We start from the raw sequence: 11,250 nt of genomic DNA on the forward strand, positions 1-11,250 counted from the left end.
AACGACCCGCCGCGGTGGCTCAGTGGCTAAGGCGTTGCGCTGCTGAGCACGAGGTCGCGGGTTCGATTCCCGGCCGCGGCGGCCGCTTTTCTGATGGAGGCGAAAAGCAAAAACGCCCGTGTATTTCGGCGCACGTTAAAGATCCCCAGGTGGTCAAAATTAATCCGGAGCCCTCCACTACGGCGCGCCTCATCGTCTGCGTTGCGTCGGCGCGTTAAACCCTGCAATCAATCAATTAGCCGAAACAACGACCGCATAGCTTTCCAATGTGTACGCGATATACGATAAGCGACATATGTTTTGTCCGTCTTGGCCTTGGCGGCTACTTTGACTCGTGATCGCAAGAAGCACTCGATGTACAATTACGAACCGAGCTCCTTCAGCATTTACTGAAGCAGCAGCTTTGTGGTATATAAATCGAACTACTGTGACGGCTGTTTCTAGATATTACAGTGACCTTACCGAGCAGCTGAATTTCCCGGACTGGGTAACTGATAAAGTGAGCGCCACCCGCTCGCGCCAACTACGGTAACTTCGTTTACGGCACTGTGCCTTGATTTCGTAAATTTGTCCACATCTAAATGTGTCCGCAACAGCTGTCTCATGGCTGTTGAAATATTTGACTGATATTATTTTTCGTTACACAATGTGTCAGCTTTTACGTAGTTCTTACGGCTGTACGGCTGCATATCAATCGAAGTTGCGAAGTGAAGATCAATTATACCATCATACCGGGAATTGATCCACCTCGTTTAGCCCCATGAAGGCCCTCCAGTCGGTGAAATCAATGTTTTTTTGCCAAACCAGTGTCGCGCCTTGTTTCATGAGCGTTCGTTGACCCGCATTGTTTTGCACTGGCGCAGGTGTGGTTCAAGAACCGGCGCGCCAAGTGGCGGAAGCGCGAGCGCAACGCCACGGCCGAGCTGAAGAACGGCTTCGGCAGCCAGTTCAACGGCCTGATGCAGCCGTTCGACGACTCGCTCTACTCGGGCTACTCGTCGTACAACAACTGGGCCTCCAAGGTGCCCTCGCCCCTGGGCGCCAAGAGTTTCCCCTGGGCCAGCCCCCTGGTGCCCGGCGCCCAAGGCATGGGTTGCTTCAACTCGCCGCCCCCGCCGCCCGGAATCTCGTCGCCGTCCATCGCGCCCGGCAACGCGCTGGGCGCCGCTGGCGCCGCGGCCGCCGCGCCCTGCCCGTACGCGACTCCGGCCTCGCCGTACGTCTACCGCGACCAGAGCATGACCTCGTCCATCGCGTCCCTGCGGCTCAAGGCCAAACAGCACGCCGCCTCCAGCTTCAACACGTACAGCCCTCCGCGGCAGGCCAGCGCCCTGTCGCCCTCCTGTCAGTACGCCGACCGCACCAGCGTATAAGGGCCGGGCTGTGCGCTTCCCCCCTCCTCCTCCCGCCTGCTCCAGCGAGGTCCCCCTCGTCCTCCCCTTCCTGTTCCATGCGGGGCTCCAGCCTGCCGATCACCTCCAATGACACACGTCTCGGGGCCTGCGCGCAGGCGCGAACGCGGCGAACAGGAAGCAGAGCGCGAACGAACTCAAGTGGGCTCTCCAGGCCTTCGTGCTCAGAGTACAGGCTCCCTCCCTCAGTTCTAGTTCCCCACCCGTCCCTCGTGGACGCGCATCTCCCTCACGGGCTACACCCTACCGCTTCCACGCCCGCACAGCAAATCGTCTGTTACACTCAGTAAGTTGGCGGCACCACTAACACTAGAAGTGAATCAAGCTCGGAATGGTTGACTTTCTGCAATCCGTCTTCTTGGAGGGACTTGACTTCTATGCGTTTCCAATTTTAAGCTAGTCACAGCGAGAGGGGTTGCTCGATAAAATGAATGGCGAGGCCGCGTTTTAAAGACACGCTAGAGTCGCTCGCTGGAGCACAAGAGCAGCAGTTCCTTTAGTACAGTTACCATGCGGCAGTCAACATTTTATTTTGTTGGTTTCGTGTCGTTTTTAAAGCTAACGATTGCTGACAGATTAAGAATAGATCTAAACGAATGCTGTTCTAGATTCACGCAGCTACTGCATGGAATTTGTTAGAATGCAGTCGCCGTTGCTTTACGTTTTAATTAGATATTGTATCTCTGAATCTCACCTACCATTTTTGTGGTGAACTTGATCCGAAATTCCAGCTAAAGTTTCACAGAAACGTTGACATACCAATGCTTACAGCTTGTAATAAAAGCGTCGGACCCGTTTTTTTATCTTCGTCTTTCCTGGACTAAAAGCAATACGGCAATATTTATTACTTATTGATTGATTGGGTGTCTCTGGTAACCATGTTTTCCAACCTGCGAATGTTAACAAAAGTAATAAACCACAAAATGGGCAGTGAAAGCGCACAAATCTCGCAATAAAAGAGAGCTAGGCATTCAAAAAGAATTGTCCTACATTTGCATTTCACAGCAATGCCGCTCACGATGCCAAAATCGGAATGTGCCCCGCCCTCTTCATTTATTTTGAAAACGGTTGCGTGAAACGCTTTAGTAACCGTGCTTTTGCGTATTCTCACCAAAAGTATAGCCACACAAGCAGCGTGAATCCTGGGCTGTATATTACAATCAGCATGAAGGTAGAAGTGACCGTTTCAAGGAAAGCTTCCAAATGCGCTTATCTTCGCCTCACGGATTCGACAAAGACATACTGTCGGTGGTATAAGGACATAGCGAGAAAAAGGGAATATTTTAGAAATAGGTCCTAGCTATCATTATTAAAAATACGTTTGTAGGGATGAAAGCTGAGTGAGGGTTGTCACGTAAGACCAGAAACTGAGTAGATGATGAAGTCACTGGGACCTCACAGGACGACGTCGAGAGCCAGAGATGCATGAAAGGCCGCCCTTGCTGGAGTGTGCCAGGCGGTTGCCCCGTGCGGCGTGTGTAGCACATCCCCTCTTTCTATTCCGGCACGCTCGTTTGGTCCTCGAGGCAGGGGCCCCAAGGACGCTCCTTCGCAAACAGTCCTGGTGCAGAGTAGTCGCCAGGACGTGGCGTTGGCAATGCAACAATGCGGTGGACTGGTCCGCGGCCTCCGCGCCGCCTTCGGCCACTTCCACCCGCCAATTTCTGGCAACAGAGCGCACGGCATCGGAACTATCCCTGCCTGCGCGCAAGAGATGTCGCCGTTTCCCATGGCGAGAAGACTGCACATGGTCACAAGCCATTCTTTACGTGACAGCAGTGGGACGTCGTCGGTCGTGGTGTGTGCGCTTGCATGACGATTTGGACGTGCTGATTGAGACGCGTGTGTCTGTATGTTCTTTTTCTTCGTGTGTCCTCTCGATGCCGCCATGTTCGGGATCACTGCACTCGTGGGTGTGCACTTATCCCGAATGTTCGCCACGGGACGAGAGGCCAGAGCCGGAGCGTGTTGTTCCACTTCGAGCGTGGCTGTTTACGTGTGCGCGACTTACACGCGCATAACTCTCAGTCACAGAACTTGTTTCGACGGCTGCAGCTTTGTACCAAATGCCTGCCGTCAAGCAATCAGTCCCAGAGCGGGAACGACACCTCCCAGCTCCAGTCTGCCGTCCCTATTGTATATCGCTATACGGTCGCCCAATGACGGGCCCGGTTTCACGCGTATGATGTGCGTGCGAAGCGTGCTGAAGCAGCTGTCTTTCTGGTCCTCCATGCACGGCCCTTACAGTCGTAGTCACGCCCGTTGGAAGCGTTTGTGTATACTCGGTACCGTCACTCACCGGAAACAGTTTGGGCGGTGCTGCCTACGTCCATTTCCCTGAACAATTTACACCATGCGTCCTAAGTTGGTGTACGTAGCGCTCACTGGCTTCTTCTGGACCACATGAGAAGCTGTAAACTGTAGGGGGGTCGTTCGTGCCGGTAAGTGGAGAACAAGTTCCTCGCTCTCGCTTTGTTTTCGAGCTTTACAGCTTCAGGTTACCGGTGCAATGCAGTAAACGTGCAGAAAACCTTCGTTCAAGTCACTGGAAGGTTGATACCTTTCAATGGGGGGCACTATAGCAGCGTGTGGTGATTGTGGTCAGTCCTTCGTCATTGGCACTGCATCAAAAATTCAGCGGAATGGTTTGCGGAAGCGAGCCAGCCTTAAACATCATCACAAATCTAACAGCAAGCCACTGCACTTGTAACAAAAAGGGTTTTTTAACATAATGCTTCTTTCAACCGAATCGACAGCTTAGATGAAGCAATGCATGTTTAACACTGATTAGGATTAATATGCCGAAGCCGATTACCCGAAGAGGGTAACGTTTGGCAGTTAGGTCTTCTGCAGATTCTCTCGAAAATACACGGCACACTAACACAGCCTCGCGGCCCGGTGTGCTAGCAATGGCTGAAAAACGTTAATTCACCCTGAAGGCCAATGATATCGACTCCATTATGTGTTCGGAACCAGTAAAGACAACCCGACGTTCATTTTTCTAGTGATAGTTCAGTCAAGCGCATGAAGGAACCTCGGGGCATTATGTCCTCTACTTATCTTAAAGTTGAGGTCGTTGGAAGGGCTTTTAACGTCATTCCCATGACACCCGCGGTGACAAATCTCGGCACTAGTACACAGAGTGCATAACGTCCACAGCTACTTCAGCTGTGACAGACTAGGTGAAAATCAGCGATGCTGTAAAAATGAAGTTCGCCACCAGGGGTCAGCGCTCGCTCAAAGCTGGGAATGTGTTTCATGCCTGGCTTGTTACTGTCACCTGGAACTTTCGGTCACATTTTCCGTTATTCAAGATACTTTGACGAGTGCCTCTATGGCTAATACTATTACTTGTCGAGTGGCTTCCAAGTACGTTTGATGTTCTTTCTCCCTATAAGGACATATCAGCAGGAGGTACATTTAGGAAAGCGACAAAGCTTAGTGGTTCGTTGCAGCTGAGTGAGTCGCGGTAGTGCGAATAATCTTCGAACATTTCTCTACAACCCGCGAATTTGCGCACTGCCGGCGCTAAACCAGAGTGTTTAAGGTGCAGATCATGCACAAAGTTAAACCGGAATGTCTCCTAAAGAAGTGATTAACGGCAGAAACAGCGTCATATGCACCTGTTTACGAGGCATTTGTGGTACGTCATTTTACTTTTAGACTGGGTTTTGTACGTATTCAAAGAAAATAGTAAACATGGTCCCAATTATTTTTGCACGTTCATTTTCAGACATCAAAGTTGCTGATGATAACACATGCCATTTTATTTCTTTTATATATCACTGATCGGTAACTTTGTTTTAATTTCCTGGTTAAGAAGAACAGGGTAAATCAGGTTTTTATCTGTTTAACTGTTCAGGAGTATGACATGGGAGGCCTGGTACGATCAAAGCGAATCCGCATTGTCGATTGTAACTCTGTAAGTTGATTGAAAAATTGTTTTTTTTTGTTAGTATATATGAAATCTAACATTACCTTGGCAGAAAAAAAAATGCAAACGAGCTCGAAAATGTGGTCGAAGCTCAAGTTTCACAAAGCCAAAGACAAGCCCTGCCTTCACAGTACTGGACAGCGTTATGAAATTGACATTCAAATACCAAAAAAAGCTTCGTGCAATACATCTTGCAGCGTGAAAACAGCAAAACAAGGAGGCACGTGCTGACGTAATTGCAGACCGGAAAAGCTTTGCAATATGGAAAACGTGCGAGGCGCTAGTGGCAGGTAAAGCGTAATCGGAACACAAGAAGTTCGGAATATTTCATAACGGAGGTCGTCCCAATCAGATGTTTTTTTTTTTTTTTCGCAGAACTACAGCGGCAATGTATTGATTCTACTTTTGGGCATTATGGCAGTCTTAACGAGTTTCCCTTGAGTGAAAGTGCGTCTTAGTATTTTTGTTAGCAGTCTTATATACCGCTTTAGTATGTGTCGCTTTCGGTGTAAATCTAGCGCAGGATGACCACAGGGGTGGGATTCAAAAAGCACTTCACCGAACCTTAGCCTCTGCTGACTGCATAGATTACAACATACCAAGATTTACCCCCAATGCTTTGTGAACCCTTCCCCAGGCCTGTAGCGAATATTCGTTTGAAGGCTCGCCTGCGGTATGCATGGCTTATAAAGAGAAGCCATTTTTTTAAAAGGATTCAACTCTATTTACATCAAGGTTGCCGCCGAAAGCGATGTCGGCATGCGGGCAATGCACTTACGCGAACCGCGTGGGCTGCACGTTTTGTTATATTTGTCGCATGCTTCCGGAGCTTTCGCAGAAGAAACTTTGAACTAAATATTATGTCCGATTTTAAAACTGGCTAACACTCCGCATCACTTGGTTACGATTTTCATATTCATACTGAAGAGCGTATTTCTGACGCCGAATAATAGCTGCAGGCACTTGGAGCTGTTTAAACTAATGTACCTTGAGTAACGATAGTTGTAAACCAATGCTTCCCCCAATCGCAGTCATCCGCAAAGAAGCGCATTCTGACTGGGCAATCAAATAGTAAACCATTCGATACCGATAAAACGAACTGGACTCAAGGCTGATCATCACAAGTCCTATGAAATTAAGTTTGCTAACGATGAACGGGAGCTGAAAGTTTGCGTGTAAGTTCTTTCGTCTGGGCAATACGTAGCAGTCAAGCAACTGGAAAATTTCTTCATTTATGCTTATGATGAATCTTCTCATTAATTTTACTTACTTTAAGAAACTCCGCCAAACCCAATTTTTGAGTCTAAACACGCAACGTATGTTCGTCCGTCCTTATACGAATCTGTTAAAATATGTGTGCGGTTAATTAGCTCGATAACTCTCGATAGGATATGTCAATGTCTATGGTATCTGTCTGAAAAAAAAAAAATCGAAGGCTCAGTTTCACAAAGCTGTTCGCACGTAAAGTACCATACGAGAACTTTGTCGTAGGACTTCGATTCCATCTCGCGTTTTTACGCGTAGCTAGCTACGCACGCGTTCCCTTCCATCGCCTTCCGCTCTTACGACATCTTGCGTCCGAACAGATTTGCGCCTGCGGGCCTAGGGCATTACAAGAAAATGATTCATTGCTCTAATTAAAATGATTCATTAACAACGTTGGGTGAGGAATTTTTAATACCTTTGGGCATTCCAGAAGCCTCGGCTATTCGGCAGGTCACCTGGTAGCAAAGGCCTACAAGGGAGCAGGGGTCGCGTCTCCCTATGAAATTTTCGGTTTCTAGGAGGGAGGGAGGGGGGGGGGGGGATCAGGCGAGCGACTCCTCCCACCATCTTGTAAGCACTTCCGATAATTGTTATTCAGCAAAAAGTGAGAACCTAGCTTACAAAAATCCGACGTCTGCTCCCACGTTGACGGTCAGCTTTGACTGCCTATGAAGAAGAGCAAAAATGAAGAAAACCATAGGACGGTTGTGTAGAGTACGCCAACTGCATCACAGATTTTGTTTTTTTAAATGTTAAATTGGTATTTTTGTGTTATTCTAACTCAATTTTTCTCTGTGTAACACTCTCATGTCGGCACGCCTACTCTTCAAATAAAGTTCTGCGTACGCCACTGCCTGGTATAGGTAGTTCAGCTTTCTGGAAAGCTTTGGCCAAAGATAATAAGAAAATAAAGGTGAGCAGTGGTGCTAAAAGATGCTTTTGAAAGAGGCAGGAGAAAGCTGCGTGAAACTGGTCGATAAATATGAAACAAGGAAATCTATATTCCGAAAAGAATGACGCATGTTTAAACGTAAATTTGTATTCGTGCGTTCAACATGGTGGCGGAACATTTCGGGCGCTGGCTGTAACTTTAACTTAGGCTCAAATGCTAATTGCACAATAATGAACCCGAGAAAGATGTTAGTTTCAAACGTAACTTTGATCTCCATGTTCAAGGATCGTTTAAAAAAACTGTGCCTGTGCTGCTTTCAAACTTTCTCTTGGCTCGCAGCATCAACAATTTTCACTAGAGGTAATTAACAGCGTGGATAGTAACAAATATACATTAGCACTCTTATAAATTATTTGATAGTGCTGTGTTTGTGTGCCATGATAAAAGCGATTGTTTCCTTATCTCAGCCAAACAACAGGTAACTAAACGAATCCTTTCGAATATCTTGAGAATCCTTACCCCTTGGGGAAGACATTCTGGCAGTAGTGAAGGTTTGTTTCAGCACGGAGCAGTCAACATTTATCGCTTTGCTCAGTGAAAAGTGACGCACTGCGGTATATTTGAGAGACAACGTTGTGCGCATGCTCTTTTCTGCTGGCTTCGTTGCATTGAAAGGCGGACTAAGGGAAGTTGTAAATATTGTTGTAGTTTTATCACATATAGGTTCCCAGGGTGTATACCGTGTGATGAGTTTCCTCGGTGGAGTATGCGCACATCTGAAGTGTAGCCTTCGTCTAAAGTGTCGTTCCTACTTTACAATCATCCTGACGTGGTACGGTGAGATCGAATCTAAGGACACAGTGGTTATCCGCGTGAATTCAATCGAACGCCGGTGGGTTACATTATAGTTGTCCTCGGAGAAAAAACAATGTTGATAATAACTCAAAAATCCATTTCCATTCCGACTCGGAGCATCGCCACATCATTCAATCACACTGAAAGCAGTTTATTGTCGCAGTACTTGATGTGGCTGACAAAAATGTCGCCTTACAATTTCTCTTTTCAGCTTTAGAAATTTTCACTAAACAACCGGTACATAGGGAAATAAGATATCGCATGAGTTAAGCCTATGTTTCAGCCACAAACAATATCGGACATGTATATGCGAGTGTCTCTTGAAAATGTGCGCTAGTGTTTTGGCTACTGCCGCACATGTACACAGAACGCAGTTGTTGCTCGGCGATGTGTGTTGCGGGCCTGGGCATGTGAATATCCTCTTAACTTGTCGCTAAGGCCAGGAGGCTGTATCAATATTTAAAACTGAGCGCACAGTTTGGTTCGATGTGGTTGGCGCTCACGGGCACATAGTTTTTGTTTTGGTCAGAGTTAGGCCTTGTCAAAATTAGGCGTACAATTAGGCCTTGTCTAATTGTAGGCCTAAAACATACATTCCAGGCTAAAGCCTACATTCCCGGCGTACAATTAGGCCTTGCCTACAAGGTTTAATTGTACGCCGGGAACGTAGGTGTCTTCCCGGATAGATTTTCAGGTCAATGTGGCTGCCGAATGGCAACTACCGACATGAAAGGATACGTTTTGCACAGAACTGTTGCACATTGCATACGGCCGGGTTCAGAGTGTTGTCGCAACTGTCGTAATAACTTTAAAAAATGACGTCGTTTCACGTCTCAGCCAACCGAACTGCGTGACACGCCGTTTTTTAACGCCCATAGATCACGATATGGCTTCTGTGTCGGTAGTGTGAACATAGCCTAAGGCTTTATGAAGTAACTTGAGCTGCTACACTTATTTCGCTGAGATCTTCGTCTAAAAAATACGTTTATTTCCGTTTCCACAGAGGTTTGAGCATACCAATATAATCCGACTTCCCGTACGAGGCTCAATTAATCATTTATTCTCTGTTCTACGTATATACTGTCGGAAATGAAACACAATGACTATTACAATATTAAAATTATTTTGGCTAGCCGGAGGACGAAGGTTGTTGCCGGAAGTTTCCGTATAACTGTTTTCTGGGCATACGTCAAGCATCTAGATGGGATGGCGAAAGTTTATCGGGATGTAGTGTCGGGAAAGAAATTCAATAAGCATGAACACGGGCTTCCTTAACTGCAACTTGCATCCAAGCAGACAGAACAACTGAACTCTCAGAAATTCCATGGCGCCGGTTCGTCAAGTGCTCCTGATGGACAAACCGCTGCCCGTGAGCAAATGTGAAGAATTACGAGGTCCGACAAGTGGTAGGCAACTAAAACGTGATGTGCGCTGTCACGTCACGCTATGTGAAACGTAATTTGGGGCTTGCGTAACGTCACAGCGCGGATGGCGTTTCTGGGTGAAATACCATTTTCGACCGTGTCGCTGGCCTAATTCGTTCCATGGACTCTATTATTGGTGACATAGGTCCCCTGCGGGGAAGCAGACCCCCGGGGGTTGTGTAGTGTGTCCAGAATAATTTTTATGCGCACATTCCGCCCAGGGAAGCGTAGTATTTAGTGAAGTATTTCAAGACTAGTATTCAAAGTGGCCGTCAAAATGTGAGGGACAATTTTAATAAGTAGGCGAGACTTTGGTCCCGCTGTACGTCCTGAAAACTGGACCAAATTTTTCAGTCCGTAAGGCTTTTGGAGATCGGTAGTGATTACACTAGGATAAGTGCCACTCTGCTGATGTTATGACTGTAAGAAAACTGGAAAAAACGTATTGTGCACAGATAGTAGAAGCATTAGAGGCATTTTGAGATAAAAAAAACATGCTTGCTTTTTTAGCCCTTAAAGAGGTTGCTAATGAAAATACTGCGTCTGATAGTTTGTGTTTGCGTATGTTGGGAGTGCTTTGATTGAGTCCGCGTGTATAGACGATCTCGACATGCTTCATCACAGTCGCAGTACTAACACACATGACGAATGCAGTGTACGCATTTCAGGAAAATGAACGGCCGACGTTTCATCCCTTAGCACACCAAAGAGTTAATAGTGCCTGGAGTCAACTGATCGTAAAGCTGTCTTACGAGCAGGCGGGCGCTCCTTCTTAGTCATGATAACGTTCATTTAGTTTGGCCTAACCCAGGCGACTAGTTTGGTGGACCTTAAAAACCAGTTGAGAGCACACCCACACACAGACTAATCTCCCCACGTGTACACTGCTGTACAGGCAGCACAAATACCGCGGACGTTAATGCGCAGTCCTTTTGCGCCTAGTCATGACCGACCGCCAACTCCGTTTCTGAATGGCGCCCTATGTGTCGGAAAATATAGCTGAGCGAAAGAGAGTGACCATTTTGTTCTGCTGTCTTGTGCGTATGACGTCGTCGTCTGAATTCTTCTGTGGAATACCAGTGTTTGAAGGCGCGGTGTCTCGACATTGTATAAAGCTCTTAACGCGGTCGCGGTGGTTCTCGCGGTTCATTTTTTCGGACGTCATTGCGCAGATGTATGCCCATGAAATGATCACTAAGCATCACAGAGTTGTCTTGAAGCTCTTTTCATGCCAATAAAAACAAACATGCGCCCGAACACGCAGTGCTTCTGTCTTACTCGCCATGCAACACTCTGTGGAGGCAAGAAGGGATGTGGGTCTCAAAGGTAAGCATTTGAACAAAACTTACAAAGGTAAGCGAAGGTAAGCTAACGAAGAGCAAGCACCGTGGTGTGCGGGTTGTGGCCAAAGGAACAAGAGCGAACTCACGCTGAGCTAAAAACTAAACAGTTTCAGGCGAGCGTGCG

General features: G+C 47.2%; 1 protein-coding gene across 3 annotated transcripts in view; it reads left to right on the forward strand.

Moving 5' to 3' along the window:
* Positions 1 to 11,040, forward strand: part of LOC144138479 (pituitary homeobox 3-like) — a 234,308-nt gene extending 223,268 nt beyond the window's left edge. For all 3 annotated transcript variants that reach the window (XM_077670793.1, XM_077670775.1, XM_077670784.1), the window contains one exon: positions 864 to 11,040. In XM_077670793.1, the coding sequence (XP_077526919.1) occupies positions 864 to 1,373 (510 nt within the window). In that variant the 3' untranslated portion in view covers positions 1,374 to 11,040. The remainder of the gene's footprint in view (positions 1 to 863) is intronic.
* The last annotated feature ends 210 nt before the right edge of the window (positions 11,041 to 11,250 follow it).

The sequence above is a fragment of the Haemaphysalis longicornis genome, unplaced genomic scaffold, assembly GCF_048455015.1.
Source record: "Haemaphysalis longicornis isolate Haplotype H1 unplaced genomic scaffold, Haemaphysalis longicornis Haplotype H1 scaffold_1, whole genome shotgun sequence".
Classification (NCBI taxonomy): domain Eukaryota; kingdom Metazoa; phylum Arthropoda; class Arachnida; order Ixodida; family Ixodidae; genus Haemaphysalis; species Haemaphysalis longicornis.